Source organism: Danio aesculapii, chromosome 18 (assembly GCF_903798145.1).
Source record: "Danio aesculapii chromosome 18, fDanAes4.1, whole genome shotgun sequence".
NCBI classification, from domain to species: domain Eukaryota; kingdom Metazoa; phylum Chordata; class Actinopteri; order Cypriniformes; family Danionidae; genus Danio; species Danio aesculapii.
The window spans coordinates 33,635,641-33,660,359 of NC_079452.1; the positions used below are offsets into that span (position 1 = coordinate 33,635,641).

General features: G+C 36.1%; 2 protein-coding genes across 2 annotated transcripts in view; both read left to right on the forward strand.

Annotated features, from left to right (window-relative positions):
* vwf (von Willebrand factor) overlaps positions 1–8,293 on the forward strand; it is a 92,645-nt gene extending 84,352 nt beyond the window's left edge. The window contains 5 exon segments of the mRNA XM_056478287.1: positions 275–373; positions 3,789–3,917; positions 6,361–6,400; positions 7,663–7,760; positions 7,852–8,293. Coding sequence (XP_056334262.1) covers positions 275–373; positions 3,789–3,917; positions 6,361–6,400; positions 7,663–7,760; positions 7,852–8,043 — 558 coding nt within the window. The 3' untranslated portion in view covers positions 8,044–8,293.
* An 8,293-nt stretch (positions 8,294–16,586) lies between these two features.
* Positions 16,587–24,719, forward strand: part of LOC130246014 (anoctamin-1) — a 63,696-nt gene continuing 55,563 nt past the window's right edge. Inside the window, exons 1-3 of the mRNA XM_056478843.1 lie at positions 16,587–16,703; positions 17,731–17,897; positions 22,430–22,735. Of these exons, the coding sequence (XP_056334818.1) occupies positions 16,673–16,703; positions 17,731–17,897; positions 22,430–22,735 (504 nt within the window). The 5' untranslated portion in view covers positions 16,587–16,672. The remainder of the gene's footprint in view (positions 16,704–17,730; positions 17,898–22,429; positions 22,736–24,719) is intronic.

The window sequence follows — 24,719 nt, forward strand, 5'->3', positions numbered from 1 at the left end:
AAAGTATGATATCGTAGTGGACCACCCCTTTAATAATACGTTAAAGCAACATAAATTTGTTGTCTTCACTGTTTTTTGTTTATGCTCAGATGTGTCTTTTCAGGTTTGATGGCAAAAAACCCAAATGTGATCGTTCTTCTTGTTATGATTGGTCTCATTTGAATATGTAAATAAGCTGTGGAGTAAATGATGACAGAATCTTCATTTCATTGTAGGTGGTGTCTTAAATGGGCTGTCAGGCTTGTTTTAGTCAGTATTTGTGTTTGTTTTGTAGGGATATGTGATGGAGCCGATACCTAATGCTTGCTGTGGTCGATGTGTGGCAACCGCATGTAGCATCCGACGACCTGACGGAGAGCTGATCACACTGAAAGTAATATATTTTGTGTTAACTACACTCAAAAAAATTACATTTGCAGTATGCTCAAATTACTTATTTAAAATTAGCTGACAAAACACAATTATTGAAGTTTTTTGGGATAACTTAATTGTTTTATGTTCAATCCACTTAAATTTATAGTAAAAAAAAACGAACAAGTTACTTAATTCCTTCATGTTGTCCAAACACAAAGTGATTGTGTAGAACCCAACATTTTTTACAGTGTACATCGCTAGAAAATTCAGAGCCATTATCCATATAACAGTCAAAATTTTCTGCAACACCTGTCAACAAATGCGCTCTTTGTTTAGCCGGTTTCAAGCTAAGAAACTTATTTTATTGACAAAAAAGCCTGTGCACACCAGGGTGATTTTCACTGTTGCTTATCTCAGATGTTTACCACCTCATAAATAACAAAACACTGTAAAAAATGCTGGGTTCTACACATTCGATTTGTGTTGGGACAACATTAAGGAATTAAGTTCACTTAACTAGTACTAGTGCTGGGCAACAATTAATCACAAATAATCGCATCCAAAATAAAAGTGTTTTGACATAATATATGTGTGTGAGTTACATATATTTAATATGTATATGTAATAAAAACAAAACAAAACTATTTTGTCACATAGATATTTAAATGTATACCTGTGAATAATTTAGATCACATCCACAAATATATTGTATATAAATATAAATAAACATTTTCTCAAATATAAGAACGCATGTGTGTATTTATATATAGATAATGAACATATATAATACACACACTTAAATTATGTCAAAACAAACTTTTTTAGAAACATTTTATTGTAAAATAAAGCACATGAAATTTAACATGAAATTACACTTTTTTACATTTTAACTCTCTCCCCCTCCCTCCCCCAAAGCATCCAAATTCAGTCAAACAGGTAAATATATTGTTATACATGGGCTAAGATAAATAAAACCATATACTGTATTTTACATACAAAATACACATGTACACATATCAGTCAATCAATCAATAGTGAGAGGTAATCGCTTAGGCCAACCTTTGATTTTGTTCTAGAAATTGTATAAACAGATCCCAAATTTTATAGTACTCCTTTAATTTGCCCCTTATACTGTAGGTAATTCTTTCCAGTGCAATGTAATGTGTCAAATTTTGAATATAACCTTTCTATATTCTTCCAATAGAGTCCTATCAAACGTCTTGCAAGACACACGTCAATTTTAGTTTGATAACCTGGTAATGACAAACTTACAGGAAATAAACCCAAAGCACATATTTCAGAGGTAACTTGAATTGGTTTTGAAATAATTGAGGAAATTAATGTTGTTACATTTTGCCAGAAAATCTTAACCACCTCACATTCCCAGATACAATGAATTGATGTTCCTTATATGTTATTTGGCATTTTGAATGTGATTGATGATGATTATTTTTGTCCAGCATTACTTATTACAAATTTAAATGGATTAAACATAAAACATTTAAGTTGTCGCAAAAACCCTCAAGAATTGTGTTGTTTCAGCTCATTTTAAACAAGCAGTTTGAACAAACAGCAAACATCATTTGAGTGAAGGGTGCCAGTGTGAGTGTGAACCAATGGTGTAAAAGTGTTTTATTTTAAAATTATTATTATTTTAAACATATTTCTGTTTTTCATTAATCATCATCTAATGTCAGAGTGATTTTGCTAGCCTGATCTCACACGGAAACATTTTAACCTATTTTCTGGTTTGTGAGTAAAACGTACAAATATGTATGATTTTATTCAAATAAGAATGTACCATTTTTAAAAGGAGGCGCGGTCACAAACCCCTCCCTTAAACCTAACTTTATAGGTGGATGAGCAAATCATACTAAAATATACAAATGAAATTATCCAAATTCATTAAAAAAAGCCTTTAATTTTTAAAAATGTTACGAAACGCTGTGAGATTGTGTTGATTTTGTACAAATCCCTTTCTCAGTGAAAATCAATTGGGTTTAAGTCTTAAAGGGCACCTATTTTACCCCTTTTACAAGCTGTAAGATTAGCATTTGGTGTCTCCAGAATCTATCTGTAAAATTTCAGCTCAAAACACCCATCAGATTATTTATTATAGCCTCCAGAATCTGCCCATTTTGGTGTCTGAGTACAGTGCAGGTGTTTCTGTAGCCTGTGGCTTTAAATGCAAATGAGCTACTTCTCCCTGCCCACTGTTCCCACGTGCGTGTCTGCTACTCCTGCATAACGTCAGATAAACAGCAGTCAGTGATAGAGACAGACATGGATGAAGCTGAAACACAGCTCACTAGTCAAAAATACCAAGTAAGTTAACTTGATGTACTTGTGGTGGAGTTTATTCAAGCCCTTCTGAAACGATGAGTCACACACAAATACCGTTTACAGCACACACACACACACACACATACATTAGCATTTACTAACATCATGCGGTCATGTTGATTACAGTGGTTTACATAGCGATTCTACTTTCTTTTTTACAAACATGCTCTGTTTTAAAAACATTTTAAACTCATTGACCTTATTCTTCAATGCGGAAGTGTGCTCATTTTTGAGTTTGTTTTAGAACTTCCGATTCAGCTGCCTATGGGAGAAATGACTGGGAATAATAAACGGCAGAAAATGGTCAAACTGCTCGCTCTACAAACACGTGTTTGCATGATTATACAAACAAAGCTAAATCACATAGTAAGAAAATGTCAGTTTGCAACATCAAGCAGCATAAAAAGCTGTTTTTAACATCTAAAAATGAATGGAAGTGAATGAGACCGGAAGTCTCAAACCAAAAGATTCAAATGACTGCGCCCGCTCACACGCGAAGAGTAAAATGTATAAAATCAGTCGTAACATACATTTTTAATCTCAGTTTCTTTGCAAAAATGTTCTGTGGAAATGTGTACACATGTTATTATAGCAACAATGACGCCTGTCAATCATTTAGTGGGGGGGGGGGGGGGGGGGGGGGGGGGGGGGGGGGGGGGGGGGGGGGGGGGACCACACTCATATGGCACGTTGCAGTGGGCCTCAAAATCACTGGGATTTAGATCCTATTTTAACGTCGGGAAGTAAAAAAAAAATTTGACTTGTGTTATATTACTCCAATATGACAGTGGACACACTATACCTACACACACTTCTGTCCAAACAGCTTACAAAAAGTTCATTTTCATCATAGGTGCCCTTTAAAAAAATGTCTCATTGCTGATGATAAACGCAACATGAGACTTTAAATGTGAGATAAAGATAAAATTTCCTTTCTCATGTCATGACCCCTTCAAAATAAATGATTATGATAATGCTTGAGTAGTTGTTTCAAACTATCTAGGGGTATTTTAGAGGTCTGCTGTTAATGTTCCAGATGTTCTGTTGATTTTCAGATAGTGTCATAAATGTGTATGAATGTGTGTGTTCAGGCAAACACAACACGTACAGACGGCTGCACTAAACACACGTGTAGTGTAAATAAGGATGAAGAACTGGTGATGGAGACTCTAGTGACCACATGCCCCCCGTTTGACCGCAAAAGCTGTTTGGAGCATGGGGTAAGCACACACGCATGCACGCACGCACGCACGCACGCACGCACACGCACACACGCACACGCACACACAACACACCACGACACACACACACACACACACACACACACACACACACACACACACACACACACACACACACAGAGACTGTGATTTAGCAATTTTTGTGTGGATTTCTCATAGACATAATGATTTTTATACTGTACATACTGTACACATTACTTAGCCCTAAACACAAATTCCACAGAAAGAATTATGCAGTTTTCTTATTCAAAATACTCAATTCTGTATAATTTATACGCTATTTTCCTTATGGGGACCAAAAATGCATCCATGAGTTTTACAGGGAATATCTATAGATATAATTTTTGAATATCTTCATGAATATTAAGCAAGGTTACATAGGCAAATACATGCATGCAAACTCATTTTAGAAGTAAACGGAAAAAAATACTGTCAAGATTTACTAAAGACACCAAGTGAAAAATTGTTTTAATGCCCCAAAAAAGAATGCTTCAACAAATGTTGTGATTTTTATTACTCTTTTAAGATAATCAGTCCAGTTTTTTCTGGAATTTATTTATTATATGGTAGAGTAGAGAATGCGTTGGACTCCCACACCAAGCATTTGTTTTTAATCTTGGGTTATCTGGCAAAGTAATGTATCATTTTATTGTGGTCATCTCCTCAGGTACCCACCTCTAAAATGTGGTTGTCTCAAGTATGTACGCTATTTCCACTCGAGAAACTCACCTATGACATACATCAAAAGTCTGATGATTTTTGGCAGCTAGGGACACCTTTTTGGCATTACATTAAGAATTACTCCTGATTTTCCTAGCCTATATCCTGTTTTACTTGTTTGTATATTTCCCATTATTTCCTACTGTAGAGCTGAGACTTTTTTTTGTGCTGATGTATTAAAATAACCGACGATTAATAAAAAATAAGTAAATAAAAAAAGATTATCAGTCTAAGTCGATATTGCTATCAAGTCATAATTGGGGCCAGATTTACTAAACAGCGCAAATTAGTAAAAGCACAATCCTAAAATTTCCTACATTTCTGAATCAGTGCATAAACCAGCAAACCAAAAAAACAACAACAGTGAAATGAATACTGCAAACCTTCATAAATAGAATTGTGTGAATTATTTTACATATTTTAATAATTCTAAATTTCACAATTTGATGCAAAAGTTTCGTTTGTTTGTTTAGACTTTATAATCCCAAAGCAAGGGTGGCACTGTGGCTCAGTGGTTAGCACTGTCGCCTCACAGCAAGATAGTCCCTGGTTAAAGCCCCGGCTGGCCCGGTTCCACTGCGTAAAACATGTGCTGGATAAGGTGGCAGTTTATTCTGCTGTGGTGACCCCTGATGAATAAGGGACTAAGCCGAAAATGAATGAATAATCCCAAAGGAAGTGTGGCACGGTGGATCAGTGGTTAGAGCTGTCGCCTCAAAGCAAGAAGGTCGCTGGTTTGAGTCCCGGCTGGGCCAGTTGGCATTTCTGTGTGGAGTTTGCATGTTCTCCCCGTGTTGGCGTGGGTTTCCTCCGGGTGCTCCGGTTTCCCCCACAAGTCCAAATACACGCGCTATAGGTGAATTGAATAAGCTAAATTGTCCGTAGTGTATGAATGAATGACCATGTATGGGAGTTTCCCAGTACTGGGTTATGGCCGGAAGGGCATCTGCTACGTAAAACATATGCTGAAATAGTTGGCTGTTCATTCCGCCGTGGCGACCTATGAAATAGAGACTAAACCGAAGGAAAATGAATGAATAATCCCAAAGGGAAATTCATGTCAGAAAAAAAAATTATAAAAAACATAAATAAATAATAATAATAATAAATAAATGAATGAATAAATAAATGAATAAATAAATGAATAAATAAATAAATGAATAAATAAATAAATAAATAAATAAATGAATAAATATATATATATATATATATATAATATATATATATATATATATATATATATATATATATATATATATATATATATATATATATATATATATATTATATATATATATAATAAATTAGGCAAAAATAATAACAAAATTACAACTATACTGCACCCCTTTCAAGAAACGAGTAGACACTAGTTCATATCTTCAGTATTAATACACTTACTGTACAATTCGACATAATTCATCTAATATGACATTGATTATACAATCTGATCACCGTTGCTAAAATGTCCTGTATCGTTCCCTATAACACTGGGGCTGATTTAATCTTGAGCTAAAAGAGCTTGCTCAAGCTTGAACTGTATCAAAAAAGATTACAAAATCACTGTCCATGCTTTTTCATTACATAGTTTTTTACTGTGTGATGTCTTTAGTAAATCTTGACCTTTACCATAAAAAGAGCTTTGCACTTATCCTTTCCTAACTGTGTATATCAATGAGTGAATCTATTAAATCTTTACCCACAGGGCAAAATAAGCCAGATCAGAGACACCTGCTGTAACATGTGTAAGAACAACCTTCACAATATCCATTCATACATGACTCATTCCAGAACTGCAGGTACATTTCAAGCATATTTCCATTCATTTTCTTTAAGCTGGACTGACATACATCAGAAGTATCATTTAATTTACAGTAAGCTGAATCCATTATGGAGCCTTTCCACAAACCTGTTATGACGCATTTAATGATCATCAGCCTCTTAAATCCTTGAAAGTTTTTAATATTTAGATTTCTTTTAAAAACATTTGAACATTTATATGTATTTATGTATGTATTTTATCATCTTTGCATCAAATTACAAAAAACTAATTACCGCTTGTGCGAGGTGTTTCTAATGCAGCGTCTATGGGACAGGACAGTAAATTTGATGTTATTCTCCCCTCTGGCTGACGTTATCAGTCTCACACAATTCATTTTTTTTCTGAAAGTCTTGCTAACACCATCATGGAGTTTTTCTTTCATGATTTCAGCATATAGGATTGTAAAATAATGATTTGTTGTATTCTCCTATTCACTGCGCTCAAAGTCTTCCCAACTATGAGGACTTCTGCTACTGAGAAACCCAGAAATCTGAAAAGGTCTATTAGTTTAATGTGATAGGGAACATTTGATCTTGTTACTAATTGTTATTTAACGTGTTGTTAAACATTTTAAAATCACTGACAGAGTTGACAATAACAAAGTTAGCATTTTCTCGCATTTTGTGCTTAAGATGCTAACCTCAAACCAGATACTGTACCAGATACAAGTCGATATTGCTATCAAGTCATAATTGGGGCCAGATTTACTAAACAGCGCAAATTAGTAAAAGCACAATCCTAAAATTTTCTACATTTCTGAATCAGTGCATAAACCAGCAAACCAAAAAAACAACAACAGTGAAATGAATACTGCAAACCTTCGTAAATGGAGTTGTGTGAATTATTTTACATATTTTAATAATCCTAAATTTCTTATCTTGGGATAAGAATCTTGGGACATTCAAGGCTGTAAAGGATCCACCGCTTGTGTCCTTCATTACCTGGGAAACAAAGGATGCATTTTGAGGCTGCGTTTGAAGGACCCATCGAATTTTTTTGAAATGAGACAGCCTTCGTCACGCCACGATGACGCAGCACCCTTCAAATGCATGTTTCAGAGGATGCAGCCTCTGAAATGAGACACAGCTAAAATGTACCTGCAATTCTTGAATCACCACATGTATTGTTCAATTTATAGCAATAAAAATCCTACTAATATCAAATGCATGATATTTGTCTATTTAGGTACTGAACCCGAGTGCAGAAGGACTGTCGGTCTTCTGAACTACATTAGAGTAGACGACTGCCAATCCGAGGAGAAGATAGAACTCACTTACTGTGAGGTGCGTCACTGCTTTTTTTATATTTCGCCTCAAAAGCTACAACAATAACACAAAGCTATCTGTGTACTTATAATCGATCTGTCATTCACAGGGAAAGTGTGGCAGCAAGTCTATGTACTCTCTGGAAAAACACACAGTGGAGAGCGAGTGTGTGTGCTGTTCGGCTACAGGCACGGTTCCTATGAATGTTTCTCTGCGCTGCGCCAACGGCACACAAACACACCATCAAGTCCTCGCCGTCACTGGCTGCGACTGCATGTCACACACCTGTCCAAGTGATTGAAAATACACACACACACCATATAAACTCTCACAGTACTGAACACTGCTGCACTACACTTTCATATAAGCATCAACAGCAGATTGAAGTAAGCAACCACTTGATAAATAAGCATTTTACTATCAAATTTCAGCATATAAAACATTAACCAGATTGCTAAAATGATCTGTCTATACAAATATACTCTTGTTCATGATCATTGACCGTGTGTGTGTAGTGTATGGGTGTTTCTTCAATTAAACTACAATAAATGATAATGCCAATCAAGTATTTGTCTCTGTTTACACTCAGAACTCATTTATATGCAGTGGTGGAAAGAGTACTTAAAATCATACTCAAGTAGGGCTGGACGATATGACAAAAATGCAGTCTCGATAATTATTTTCCATACTGAATGATAATGATATATATTTCAACATAAGTTGTTAATGCTTCCAGATTTAAAAGAGTACCCCAACAATGACTGAAGCCATAAAAATTAGAGGGTCCATTAAACGGCAAAACATATCGAAAAGTCGATCAATTTCCGGTGGCTAAATATCTCTAATATCAACACACTTTTAGATTCCCATTGTTGTACATTTCTGCTGTGTGATTGGCTCTTTGATCAATAGACCATTTCAATGTGGTCATGACATTGGCCTATGAACATTTCCTGCTTGTTATCAAACTATTTCATAACTGTAACAAGAGGCAATTCAATCGTAACTTAATATTAAAACAGCTGTCATAACCTTATTTGATTCTCGGGAGCTCTAGAAATTATAAGTGTAAAACAGGAAATACGTTGGGACCATTGTTATTGTTTACATACCTCAAAATGGTCTATATAGAGTAAAAAAAGTCCAGAGCTTATCATTGACTATGTTTAAATGGACATCAGTAATCTTAATCTGAATAAGACAATAATATGATTAAGGCGTTTACATGAGTTGCTTTTTGAATGTTCATGATCTCGTTTTATATGTTATAGCACTTAATTCGATTGACGTTATTACGTCACCGCGCTGTCCATGTTTCCTCTGGATTTCATGTAATTTTGTGTGTTTCATTTTTGATTTGTTGACTTTAACTGCAGTTCGGCACTTTCACTTTCATGCAGGAACATTTCATGCATGCCCCCCTGTGACAAACGAGATATTGGATGCGAGTATGAACTGCTGGAAGGGTGTTGTTTTAATGGAATTTGATACTGCACGCCGTATGGGGGAAAAACCTCAGCATTTGGTGATGCAAGAGTCTGTGGTCCTTCACTGACTCGGTAGGTGCAGAGAATAGCGTCAAACAGTCGTGTGTGTATAGACCATCCTGTCGCAAATTGCAGCGAAAATCCTATACGATGGTAATAGTTTGATTGCAGTGTTTACATGTCTGTACTGCACTTCAATAATGCCATTAAAATCGGCATACTCCACACGTCTTCATTAAATTTCTGTTTAGTTGATTATGACCTTAATCGGACTGAATTAATAAAAAAAAAAAATCGCTGTTTACATGGTGGACTCTTAATCAGAGTATTGCCTTAATTGTATTAAAATCAGATTATTGGATATCATGTAAATGCCCTCATTGTTATAGACATAAATTTTATCACGATTCGATATAATATCATTTATCGACACAAGTACCATTACTTGCCCAAAAATGTCATGTGAGTAATAGTAAATATTACCCGAAGTATGAGTGAAAAAGTAGCCCTTTTAAAAATACTCAAGAGTAGCGAGTGATGCAGGTTGAAGGAAAATAGTGGAGTAAGAGTACTAAAATGTCAGCACAGGCTCATTGTGGATATGTACCCCTGTCTACATTTCTGTAGCGCACGAATTATGTAGCCAAAAGTACATCTGGCTGCATTTTGTCTTTAAAACGAACCAGCTGTTACCTCCATATGGATGACTTTTTTTGTGGTACAAAAACAAAAAATAATAAATAAATAAACAACAGGCTGAAAACGTAGTGAAATCACGTGGCCGTGACTGCTAGATTGCTTTTGAAAACACTATCAGTTGGGTTTAGGGATGGGGGTGGGTGGGCCAGTCAGTCAGTCAATCAGTCGACAGCAAGCTAGCCTGGTCAGCTGAAGTGTATATTGCGGCCTCTGGTGGATTTACATGAGGAGAGGACGCCGAAGAGAAATTTGTGATCATCAAAATGCGTACACAGCGGCCTCTGGTAGATTTGCAAAACTGTGAGCAGACTTACCTCCGGATCCGTATTTCGCTGTCCCCAGAAATGTAGACCTGGGGACATATCCACAGTGAGCCGGGGTTGCAAAATGTTCTCAAGGAAAAGCAAAAGTACCCATTTTTAAAATGACTTGGTCAATTACAGTTCCTGAGAAAAACTACTCAATTACAGTCATTTGAGTATTTGTAATTTGTTACTTACTGTTTAAAATATGAGAGTGTTGTACGCGTGCATGGAGAATCCTGATCAGTCAATTAGATGTGAAGTGTACGATTCGCACATCTGGAGGACACAAGTCACACATTAAGGACCTGTTATTCACTCATCGCCTCTCTCAGGAAGTGTTCGCTCAGTTCGCTGACTTTATGTAATCTGTGGTTATACGGCATCATCATATCCTACGCATTTTGAATAATATCTGATTAAAATGCTTTGAGTCAGAAAGGACAAATAATTTGTTTTGTACAAAAAAAAAAAAGGATTACACTTAACTCCAGCTGCCATGACCTTAATAATTACTGTACAATCATCTGAAAATGCTACCAGGAAGTGTGTTTATTAAAGCTAATGAGTGACTGCATTATGGTGATGTGTTTGGATGGTAATTATAAAAGTGCACGACTCGTCTATGTATCTTCAGTCGGGAATTACTTAGCATTCACTGTGTGTTACAGCTTCAGATATTTACTATACACTCAGTGATTACTTTGCTCAAAATGCTGGCTAAATGACTGTTTTAGTTTACTTAAAAGGATAGTTCATCACAAATACTCACCTTCATTTTCCTCTGTTGAACACAAAAGAAGATATTTTGAAGAATGTTGCTTGCTGGCACACATTGACTTCCACAGTATGAAATAAATTACTACTGAGGTCAACGGGTGCAAGCAACATTCTTCAAAATATCTTCTTCTGTGTTCAACTGAAGAAAGAAACTAGTAAAGAGTAAATGATGAGGTAGTTTAAATTTTGGGTTGAACTCTCCCTTTAAATAAGAGCAGTAATCTTCTCTCTGAACTTAACTGACTGGAAAAACGATGTAAAATACACATAATTGTATGTGCTGGGGCAGGTAAGGTAGTGGTTATTCAGTGGTTAAATCTGCAAACTGCAGGTTCAGTCACATTTGACCCTAGAAAATGCCAATGCGCTCTTAAACAAAGCACAAAACCCAAGGTTCATCCAAAAAGACAATATGCAGCAAATCAGTTTTGACATAAAACACATACAGACTATTAGATACTCCATTCAAATGTTAAAAACCTTTTCCCCTAAATATGTCATTACTGTAGGTCATTACACTTAAGATATGGTACTGATTATTAACATTAACAAATATCAATCATTCATTCATTTTCCTTTCGGCTTTGTCTCTTTATTAATCAGGGGTCACCACAGCGGAATGAACCGCCAACTTATCCAGCATATGTTTTACGCAACGGACGCCCTTCCATTAACAAACTTCAGCTAGTTCAAAATGCAGCTGCTAGAGCACTTTCTAGAACAAAGAAATATGATCATATTACTCCAGTTCTTTCATCATTGCATTGGCTCCCTATTAAATATCGTATAAATGAAACATTTTATTGACTACCTACAAAGCCCTGAACGGCTTAGCTGCCCAGTATTTGAGGGAGCTTCTGGTGTATTATAGCCCATCACGCCCTCTACGCTCAACTAATTCTGGACAATTGATTATTCCCAGAATATCAGATCAGCTGTAGGTGGTAGATCTTTCTCATGTCTGGCACCTAAACTCTGAAACAGCCTTCCTAGCACAGTTCAGGAGGCAGACACACTCTGTCAGTTTAAAACTAGATTAAAGACACATCTCTCTGCATTAGCATACACATAAAACGCAAACGCTGTTGAAATCCAAATCCTCTAAAAGCTTGTTAGTCTGCATTATTTAGGGCAACCGGAGCCGGGAAGACTTCCCAAAAGACATTATAATTTGAACGGCATCTACGCTTATGTTAGTCTTTTTTTTTTCGTATTATTCCAGAGGTTTCCATAATCCTGGACCAGGCCGTATTCTGAGCAGCTGCTGTGGTAGTCATGGAGGAGTAGAGAGCATCAGACTGATCCCTGTAAATCCCCAGTGACATACGAGTCCTTGCATTGATCCTGAAGGGACAGCCTGTACACCAGCCGGTGACCACTCCAACCTGCAAGTTCTCCATGATGGACGCCCAGCATTCTCCAGCCTCCGGCGCCTAGACTGCAGCTCTGCACAAGACGTTTGGACATAGGACAAATGGTCGTGCCCAACTGAGCCTGGTTTCTCTCGAGGTTTTTTAATCCTTCACTTTCGCCAATTGGTGATGTTTTTTCCTTGCCGCTGTCGCCACTGGCTTGCATGGTTCGGGACTTATAGAGCTGCGCATCGATAGATTTGCTCTTCAGTGTTTGGACTCTCAGCAGTGAATATTAAAACACACTGAACTGAGCTAAACTGAACTTCAACTCTGAAAACTGGACTACATTGTTTCAATTTACTATAACCTTATATGTGAAGCTGCTTTGACACAATCTACATTGTAAAAACGCTATAGAAATAAAGATGAATTGAATTGCAACCCTGGGAAACACCCATACACTCTTGCATTTACACCCACACATACACCATGGCCAATTTAGCTTATTCAATTCACCTAAAGCGCATGTCTTTAGACTGAGGGGGAAACCCGAGCACCCAGAGGAAACCCATGCCAACATGGGGAGAACATGCAAACTCCACACAGAAATGCCAACTGACCCAGCCAGGGCTTGAACCAGTGACCTTCTTGCTGTAAGGCGATCGTGCTACCCACTGCGCCACCGTGATGCCCCAAAATATCAATCAAATAATATATATTTTTTGTTTTATCTATTTATTGATTTATTTATTTGACATGGACATCACAATTACACTGGAGTGTATTATTAAGTGCAGACTTAATTCTCAACACCTGTCCTAGAGAGGCTTGACATAAAATGAAAATAAAATAGATTCACATACACAACATTATAATTCCTTACATAAACTTGCTGTAAGGCTAAAGCAAAGGCAGCATGATCTAACAAACTACTAATAGACCATTTGTGCGAACACTGCTGTTTTGTTTTTAACCACTTTTAAGAACACTACTATAAACATTTACATTATCCTCTAATTTTAGGCTAACAGGTAAATCATTCCACAATTTGGTTCCCTTAACAGAAAAAACCAACACAATCTCATGGCAATTCGTAACTTTTTGATTTAGTGGCTAATTCGTACGATCCAATTCGTACAATTTAGTACGATCTGCTCATCTCCCAATGACGGTTGGGTTTAGGGGTGGGGTTAGGTGCCATGCCTCCTTTCTAAAATCGTACAATTTCGTACGACTGAACTCGTATGAATTCGTACGAATTAGCCACTAAACTGACAAAACGTAAAATACTTACGTTTTCTCGTGAGATCAGGCTGGAAAAAACACAATGACCAAAGGAGGTCTTACACTTTGGAACAAGACAGTCATTATTAGCAGTTGCTCGTGTGACTCTGTGAGAGGTTTGATGCCTACTGATTAGATCAGAAAACAGCATTGGTGCTTAATTATTTAAACATTAAAAAAAAATTTAAGATAATTAAATGTATTTATTTATAATTAAAATAAATTAAATTAAATCTGTTTACATAAAACATCACAATGACGGCCTCACATAGGTTTTAAGTCCATAATTTTAATTGTTTGTTGATATATCGAGTCAATAGACTTCAAGGTGGTTACAGAGGCTTGTCACCATGATGTAATGCAATATGACAAGTGAGAGAATATCATTGTGTGTATGTATAATTTTGCAGTATGATATGTTAAAATCTTTCTAATAAAACGAAAAGAGTTTAAACTTGGCTTGACCTTCATATTTTTAACATTAATCAAATTTTAAATTAATGTTATGCCAAGATACTTAAATTTGTTCACTTCTTCAATAGCTTTGTTTTTCATTAGCACCTCAAATGTATCCCTTGCAGGCCAATTTCTTATATAAAAATAAAAATGCTGTAATAATAATAATAATATCAAACTAATTGTAATATAATCATTTTAATCCAATTTCACCCTTCTGTCATATTATTTTAGCACTGTTTGACTTTCTACCATGAAACATAGTTTAGCTGAGATTCTTCATTCCATATAATAAAAGTGCCAGAACTGGATCTATCTAGTGCAAAAACATGGAGCATTTTAAATTCGCCTACAGTATTGTCATTTTCTGCTAGAAAATGTAGAAAAAACTAAATCACACCCTATTAATACGGTTTATAAAATAAAACATGAATGAAGATTTTAATCAAAACACATAGCTACTGTATAAAACAATCATCAGTTACTTGCTCCCTCCTAACCTCCTGTCAATTCAGCAATGGTTAAACTATTAGACATTGTTCGACTGGAACAATCCACTGCTTTAATTAACAGAGCAAAGATTTCATCACCATTTTCAAATACATGAGAGTTTGATCTTCATTATTAAAACTTAGGTGATTTTATATAATAACGTAGGAGAAACGATTAAGATGTATTTTAAGATATAGGTGACAACAAACTATTGTTTTCTGTTTGCTTTGTTCTGCAATAGTTTTATTAGACACTTTTTTTCAGTTGTGTACTTCTCCGACATTATGTATATAGTTTTTCCCTTTTACACTTACAGGTTTCTGTATGCATATGTGTATATATTCATATATGTGTTTTTGTATGTACATATATATAATTTGCAATTTAGTTTCATATAGTTATCAACCATGCTATCCACATTGAACCAAGTCATTGTTAAGGAATTCTGTTACTAACATTGTTGATAACCATGTTTGCTAAAAACACAAAGTTTAAGTAAACAAACAACAACAACACATACCAACTATTAGTGAATGCAGAGAACGGAGCATAATTTAAAATTTAACGTTTGTTTTATATATATATATATATATATATATATATATATATATATATATATATATATATATATATATATATATATATATATATATATATATATATATATATATATATAAAAAACAAACGTTAAGTTTTAAATCTTTACTTATATATATATCTATATATATATATATAGATATATATATATATATATATATATATATATATATATATATATATTTACATGGTATTCTTTATAAATCATTTCAGTACGTCGATTCTCATGTACTAAACGATTCATTTTCGATCAATTGCGCTTCATCCCGCTCGTTTCAACCTTGCTGAAATGTATTTTTTGTTAAAGAATTTTTATGTATAATACTTCTGTTCTGTAAATAAATCACATCAAATCAAATCGTGAGTATATAAATCTGGAGTCTCTTATTTTATATCTGTAGATTTGTAGTTAAACGACCTTGAACTTGATGACTTTTTATCGAATCAGTTGTGTAAATGATTCACTGTTCACACGTCGCCTCCTACTAGCTACCAGCAGAAAGAGTCAGGAATCAAATCCAAACGACTCGTTTGAACGATATTTAGGCTCCGAATCTCACTCACTGTTTCGCGTAGGTCAAAAATGTTTGAAACAACAAATGATGTCACAATTGCTAATTGCTTTATTAATCATGAAACGCTTTATCGTAAAATGTTTTTATAGGCAATGCTGCTGGTTGAAATGTGTTTCTTGTCAAATATTTTCCACGGAGAGTCCGTGACAGTCTGATGAGACTTGTGTATTCAGCTTCTGTGTGTGTGAGGAGACAACAAATGATGTCACAATTGCTAATTGCTTTAATAATTATGAAATGATTTATCATAAAATGTTTTATAAGGAATGTACGCACGTTGAACTGGGTTTCTCGTCAAATATTTTGCATGGACAGTTCGTGACAGTATAAGACTTACGCATTCAGCTTCTCTCTCTGTGTGTGTGTGTGAGGGGGACAACAAATGATGTCACAATTGCTAATTGCTTTAATAATTACAAAATGCTTTATCATACATGTTAAGTTATGTATGCACGTGTAATTGAGTTTCTTGTCAAATATTTTTCACGGATAGTTCATGACAGTATAATTAGACGTGTGCATTCAGCTTCTGTGTTTGTGAGAGACACCGTGTGTGTGTGTGCGTGTGAATTGGACAACAAATAATGATGTCCCAATTGCTTAACTATAAAATGCTTTATCATTAAATATTTTTATAAGCAATGCATGCACGTTGAATTGGGATACCTGTCAAACATACCAGTGCCAGTATAATTAGACTTATGCATCCGGCTTCTGTTTGTGAGAGACACCATGTGTGTGTGTGAGGGGGAGGGGGTTGTGTCGGCTGTCACCGTTCTCTCTCTCTCTATCTGTCCGACTCTCTCTGGAAGTTTGAGCGTCTCGAGCTCCACGGAATTAACGGCAGCAGCACGAGCGCGTTAAGCCGCGGATTGTCCACCATCTAACCGGGAGCACACGAACATGGCACTGAACAGGTCGCCCTCTGCCACGGGTGAGTTCCAGCTCTGACACCCCGCTTCATCTTGTTGATGGTGTAAATTGCGCGCGCGTGCATTGGGTTTCCCTGAGCCAAACAGTAGATTCGTTTGCAGCACGTCTGTACAGTTGGCACTTCAATAAATTGGCTTGTTTGGTTAAAGCTTTATGCAAACGCACGCTTGTGTTTGATTTAGTCGTACATTTATAATCAGTTTGTGTGGCACCAAACTGGTCGTTCGTATTAATTGCAGTAAAATCAAAGGCGCGCGGTAGCTATGCTTATTTCTGATGGCATATCATACTTTAATACTCAATAATCCTATGATTAATTGTGTCCAAATTTATGCTGTTTTGTTTTAGAAAACAAAGAGGGCTGAGTGAGTCGGAGGGGGTTTGTATAATTAGCCGGGGCAATAATCTGGAGCTATTTCAAGCGCCATCTGACGCCGTGTGTTGTCTTATAAATCAACTGCACTTCATGAATTGCTTTTCTGTCCTTTTTTTTCCTTTCTTTTTTAAATTAGATCACAGAACTATTTTGTTTTCAACTCGAAAATCTGAAAATGAATGGAAGTAAAGGCACAGATAGACTGATGTGATGCATGGTTTGGTCAGGTGGTGTAAATGCGCTTAGCTTTCTCTAAGAGTCATGAATCCCTGTGTTTGTTTACCTGAGGGCATGAGGCATATTTAAGTGACGCTTTGGTGTCAGGTGTGAGAATATTCATAGATACCACTGTTTCTGTTCTCAGTCACTTGTAAATGTTTTTGATCATTGACGCACAGCATTCATAGCTATATTGCTGTCCTTGGTGCTGAAAGGTTTTTATCCTGCACTTTTACGCGGACGTCTCTCTCTCTCTCTCTCTCTCTCTCTCTCTCTCTCTCTCTCTCTCTCTCTCAGTTTCATTAAAATTCCATGCGATTTATTGGCATGACTGTTTTGCATGAATGATTGTCAAAGAATAAGATGGCAGTAGTTTTAAAACACTAATTTGCATTAAAGAACAATGAAAGCTAATTGTGAATATCTCTTACAGAAAACTGGAATGGGGCTCCCGAGCGCATGCGTGTTTCCGCTGTGAGGAGCGAGTCTTCAATGCAGAGTGAGAAACTCCGCGGTGTTGCCCGAGATATCTCTGAACTGGGCCAGCGGGGCACGGCCAGGAGCAGCGGGCATGATGCCAACGACATCGCAGAGGACACGGTGCGTGATATCAGAAACTTTGTTTATCATCATCACATGAATGGTGTTTTAGGACATTTTATATTTTCTCGTTTCTTTTTTAATTGGTAGCATTTTACATTAAATCAGTGGAGACTAGAGATACTAAAGTGAGTGAAGCTTGGCGAAACAGACCTCAAACTAAAGTACATAATCTTTCGGTGAGATAAAAAATTATGAAGAAAAGATTAGGTGGCCTTAACTATGTACTTGCATCAAAAATAAATACAACATACTTCATAATGTATTGCAGAACACTTCTGGTGCTCTTGAGGTGGGATATGTGTCAGGTTTGGTGGTATGGGTAGGTTTAAGGCTGGGTTGAGGTGTAAGGGATGGTAAATATTTACAGATGTGATTGCATGAAGTAAAACATGTATTTGCACAATAAGTAATAAATGATAACTTTCAGTATAAGTAAATATTAATTAAGCCCACCTATAAAGTGGGACCAAAAAATGTAATGGGAGAGTTTATACATAAAGGACTTTCTGTCATCATTTACTCACCCTTCATTTAAACCTTTATGTGTTCCTTTCTTCTGTTAAAAACAAAAGAAGATATTTTGAAAAATGTCAGAAAACTGTAACCACAGACTTCCATAGTAGGAATATTCAATACTATGTAACTCAATGGTTACAGGTTTCTGACATTTTTCAAAACTTCTTCTTTCAAGGTTTTATCTTTCTTCTTAAAAAAAAACTTATTAAAAGTTGATCAGAACAAAGAAACTCATAAAGGTTTAGAACCACTTGAGGGAGAGTAAATAATGAGTAAATGTTCATTTTTGGGTGAATGATCTCTTAGCAGGTGCCTGATTAAATGAAACTTGACATGGTAAACAAACAAGAATTGTCACGCTGCTGCTTTTGCTTTTAAAGGCAGTTTAGTCAGACAATGTTTTGACCAATGTGGGCTTCATCAGGTCAAACAAGAATACAGAAAGCTCCAAATTACCATACAAATAGTGATGCAAATTTATTCTATAAATGTTTTTCCACATCTGAAAAGGAAAGTTGAATATCTTAACCTAACAGCTTTTACTGAAAATCATAACATAACTGATATTCTTTATATCACTGATAAATAGGGTTCCCGCTGTATGCCAAATTAACTGACTTTTCCATTATTTTGACTAAAAAGTTGAATATTCCTGACCTATAATATACAGAGAAACAGGCAGGTGTTGTGATGAGCACTGAACAGCCGCAGACAGGTTAACCGGTACAGTGGGAAAGGAATAAAATGGTACTGAATAGCTTAACATTAGAGAAAACTTAGTACAGCAAGGAAAAAAACTAAAACAATGGTATAGAACATTTTTAATAAATAAACAGCAAACAAAAATATTCTAAGACTTGGATAGAAAAAATCTGCTCTAATAGACCTTTTAAAATTCAATCAGATTGCAGAAATTCCATTATCCCAGCATAAAGGTCTCAACCAGCAGAAAACAAGCATTATTATTCAGGTAGAGACCAAACAATAACAAGTATGTTTTGGTTTGTAGCTTAACTAAAATCATATTAGATCCTGTAAATTTATTTAGAACAGGTTTTCCCAATTTCAACCAGCTAAAATGCAAGATAACACAACAAACAGGATGGCATTACATATGCCAAAGCAATAGGAAATCCAGGATCCAGATGTATAGCAATAAGGATGATGGGGTGCTTTTCAGATCTCAGTTTGGCTATAATAGTTAGATTATAATCTTTTACACCTGCAACACACTTGGTTTGGACTGATCACTCAGATAGAAAACTCTTACATTTACCATAACTGGAAGATCAACACTCATTTGGCAGTATACTTAATCTTTACATGATTACTCTCCATTACTTTTTTAGTCTTTCCCACAAAATAGAATTCCATATCTCATTTGACTGGGTGTAGCAGCTGTCAATCTGACCGAGCCAGTGATACCATGTCGAGCCTCACCACTGCATTACCTGATAACAGTTATCATTAGGTAAAGTTCATTAATTATAACCCCCCTGGCCCCTGCAGTCTCTACACAGACACCAAGAGATCAAATTACCTAAAGTGTGAAGAAGTGTTTCTTCCTTTTTTAAATATTTCCCAAATGATGTTTAACAGAGCAAGAAATTTTTCACAGTATTTCCTATAATATTTTTCCTTCTGGAGAAGGTCTTACTTGTTTTATTTCGGCTAGAATAAAAGCAGCTTTTAATTTTTTTAAAAACCATTTTAAGGTCAATATTATTAGCCTCCTTAAGCAATATTTTTTTCGATTGTCTACAGAACAAACCATCATTATAAAATGAAAACATATTGAAAAACGTAGCTGATTCTTGATCCATACAGACATCTCATGCTTTAGGGTGTACACGCATTATTTGGGATCTGTATTATTGTAAAAGTTACACGCCATTTTAATCTAATCAAGAACATGTAAAACATCCTAAACCCTCACTGTCTGCTTTTCAATGCCGTTTTTATTGTTTATAAGCAGTTTCCCTCAGTGTTGAAGTGTACTTGTGCAGTCAAAGCACCCTTGTGAAAACAAAAATGATACCCAACGTGATGCCCAACAGTCTTGAAAACATGCCGGCCAAAGTGCACATGAAGTGTGCCATCTGGGACAGAGAACTCCACTCTGTACTCTCATGCTGTTTAAAGTGCAGCACACACACAGAGAGCTGCACAAACACTGAACTCAGTTCTCTTTTGTGGATTAGGCTTGAATAATTGGGGGAATTTATGCTAAAATTCCCATCCTGGAGAGATTCCTTATGAACGAAGTTGGTTCACAGTCAAGAATGCAAAAACAAAAAAGAAAATGTTTATACTAATATATTAGTGTAATATATAATACAGTATCACAACATTTTATTTTATTTTTATTTAACTTTAATATACAGTAATGAACTGAGCTCAAAGTCTAATAAAAAAAAATTAAAATCATATATATATATATATATATATATATATATATATATATATATATATATATATGTGTGTGTGTGTGTGTGTGTGTGTGTGTGTGTGCGCGCATGTGTACAGTAATGAGAATATTTCAAAATTTATTTAGTATTTAGTTTTGTATAAGAATTGAGTACATTTCACAAGGCAAAATATCTTTTTACAAATCACAGTGGTCCCTCGCTATAACCCGGTTCACCTTTCATGGCCTCGCAGTTTCGTGGATTTTTTATGTGCAATTTCAGATTCTTTTCTTTTTTTTACAGTGCACTGTGTTCTACATCTTGATTGGCTGTAGACCATTGTTTATCAATCTCCTCTGTGTGTCCTGTACAGCACAGAATGCGTTCAGCTTGCAAAATGAACATAAATCTTTGATCGCTAACAGTGAGAGTTTCAATAAGGATGCAAAAAGGGTTGTAACTGTCCGCAGCAAGACCATCGTGAAGGGGGTCGCACACCGGATGTGCAGTGCCACACAGCACCATGCATTTTAGAATTGTAAACATAGGTTTATATCAGGGTACCACACCGGTGCCACATGTCGGCAGCTGTCTGCAGTGCCCAGCTACGACTCAGGACACTGTTCATATTTCTGCCGCACCACAGAGCACCATATGAATAATTTCATTTTAAATAACATGTGAATGTGCGCATTCGGTGTGTTACATACATGTGCACCGCGCATCCGATGTGCTTTAGTTTTGTGGTCAGTGACTGCAGGAAAAAGAACATTACGCTGGATGCCAACATTATCCACACAAACGCTAAAAAGCTTTATGAACTTTTGCTGACAGCGATGAATGTTTGCGTCTGACAACAGGTTTTGATCATTGGTTTTATTCTATAATACTGGACTTATTTTTCTGTGAAGGTTTGAACTTTGAGAGAAAAGTGTGCAAATGTTAATGCCTGTCTGAGAAAAGTGTATAAAGTGTGTAGTGAGGGGTTTTACAGCCTTAAAACATCTATAATAATTGTAAAAAATAAAGCGGACTACTTCGCAGATTTTGCCTATTGTGGGTTATTTTTAGAACGTATCTCCCACGATTAACGAGGGACCACTGTATACATTCTCTAATTTTCCTTTCCATTTTAGGGTAAAATATATAATCTTTTAATTCTTTAGCTCTTTTTTCCAACATAAATAATCTTTTGTACAATGGAAAGTTTCCATGGATGCTAAAGACTTTTTTCCAAACCATCAATGCCAGTAAAAACACTTTATAACTAAAGGGTAGAAGAGTAGAGGACTATAAGAGTAGAAGAAGAACCATGAAGAAATATACAATTTCAGCATTTCTCCGTTAATTCGCCAACCGCTTTTAAGCACCCTGCTTTAAAACAGAATCCTAATCAAAGATGAATACGGCAGGAAGCAGCTACAGTAAGTCCTTTGAACCACCAGCCAATCAGTGGCTGACCCAGATCCTTGGTTTCTGCTGAAACTGCCAATGATGCAGCTTTGAGAGAGCTCCAGGAATCTGCAATTCACTGCCTTTCGCTGTGGAGTCATGCAGATGTGTTTAGATGTTACTGAGATGAAGATTTCATGTGTGTGTTTTCAGGAAGAGCCAGGCCCGGGTCCAGGAGGAGGGCTGTGTTTTGCAGACGGCCGCAGAAGAGTGGACTATGTTCTGGTTTATCACTGTAAAAAACGTCAGGCCCACCACCGACACTCGGTTGTCTCGAACGGTAACGTCCCGTCACAGAGTCCCACACCTTCACGCAGGAGCACCAAAGGTGATATTTCGGAGGCGGTGCTGGAGGCGGGGCTTGCCACTGAACCCGCTGATGTATTAAAAGATAAAATCAGGGAGGAATTCGAAAGAGGACTTCAAGAGGAAGGCTTGGAGATCGAACAAGAAAAAGAGGTTTGTGCGAATGCTTATGTTGAAAACTGAACACTATTCCAATGCATACTCTGCAGTATAAACTGAGATTACTATGTAAAAAAATGTATTAAGCAACATTTGTTTTATGAAGCATGCTGCAATGTTGTCATGTTATTTCATTAGATATATTGTTCACGCGTTTGAGCTTGATCCATTGTATGTTTTTTAAAGTCTCTATTGCACACCAGTGGACTTTTAAAGGGGACCTATTACACCCCTTTTCACAAAATGTAAAATAAGTCTCGGATGTCCCTACAGTGTGAATGTGAAGTTTCAGCTCAAAATGCCACACAAATAATGTTTTGAAAGTGCCCCTTTTATGCTTTGATCCTAAATGAGCCATTTTGGTGACTGTCGCTTTAAATTCAAATGAGATTGTGCTCTTTTTAAAAGAGGGTGGAGCTACAAATGCCTACGTATCAGCATAGTGGCAGATTCAAAAACAAGACTAGCAGCCTATGCGAATGAGGGAGAGATTATCACTAATGGGCGGGGCTTTCCCCCTCTGATGACACGTACAAAGGGGGAATGTCAATCAAAGTGTTTCAGTTTTTTAGTGTGGATATAAAAATTACCAATTTTTTTATCATTAGAAGCTGGTTATATTTTAAAGACTGTTGCCACACAACTGTGTTTAAGCCCCTTATAAAATCGCTTATTTGCATAATAGGTCCCTTTTAAGTTGATTTCAATCAATCAATCAATCAATCAATCAAAAAATCAACCAATCAAATCAAAGATTCTATTTATAAAGCACTTTAAGAAACAACAAGTGTTCTCCAAAGCGCTATACAGGCATGAGTTAGATATGAGATAAAATACAATAGAATAAAAAAAAATAATAATATACAAAATAATATTTAAATAAGATATTTAATGAAAATCATATTGTTATGAAAAAAATTACATTTTGAAAAACCTGTTTTCTTTTCTAGTTTATTCTCAAAATGCACAAGATGAATTTTCAGTACCATTATTCTAGTCTTTAGTGTTCTAGACATTTCATAAATCATTCTAATATGGTTCTCCTGAAACTTTATTATTATATGTTGAAAACCAGATATTTGCAGATATAAATTGATTTACTGATCAGTTAATCAGCCACTGCAGTAACTGATAGTAACTGCAGTATTCTTAATAGCAAGAATCACAACATCACAGTATTTGTTTGAAATTGTATGTATGCTGATTATTTAGTAAAACATTGGTTTAAATTATTCATTAATTTTCCGTCAGTCTGATTTATCAGAGGTCACCACAGCGGAATGAACCCCCAACTAATACAATATGTTTTACACAGCGGATCCGCAACCCAGTACTGGGAATCACCAATACACTCTCACATTCACGCACAACGTCCAATTTACTTCATCCAATTCATCTATAGCGCATGTCTTTGGACTGTGGGGGAAACCAGAGCACCCGGAGGAAACCCAAGAGAACATGCAAACTCTACACAGAAATGCCAACTGGCCCAGCCGGGACTCAAATCAGCGACCTTCTTGCTGTGAGGCGACAGTGCTACCCACTGAGCCACCGAGCCACCTGGTTTAAATTATGTTCAATAATAATATTTTCATTATTATTATTAATATATCATACAATTGGTTTATGCAAAGTATAATATAATGTATTTTAGAGTGAATTGTCTGCACATATCATGCATTTAGGAAGCAGTGTATTTTAAGTTGTACTCAAAACTGCGTAATAACAGAATCTATATTTAGTTGCAGAGGGGTATTGCCCCAGAATAAGCTATTTTTGTGAAAATTTAAGCCGCATGAGTCAACCAATCTACTCCTATTCAGAAATGTAAAGCTCTCCCTGCTCCATCTTGGGAAAATCCATGATGCAGGGGGAACCGATCATCTCTTTTGACAACCACAGTTGCATCTGTCGCAAATATTTTGCCGGGGGGCTATAACTGCGGCACCGCAGGAAAGCAAAAAAAAAGCCTTTTGGC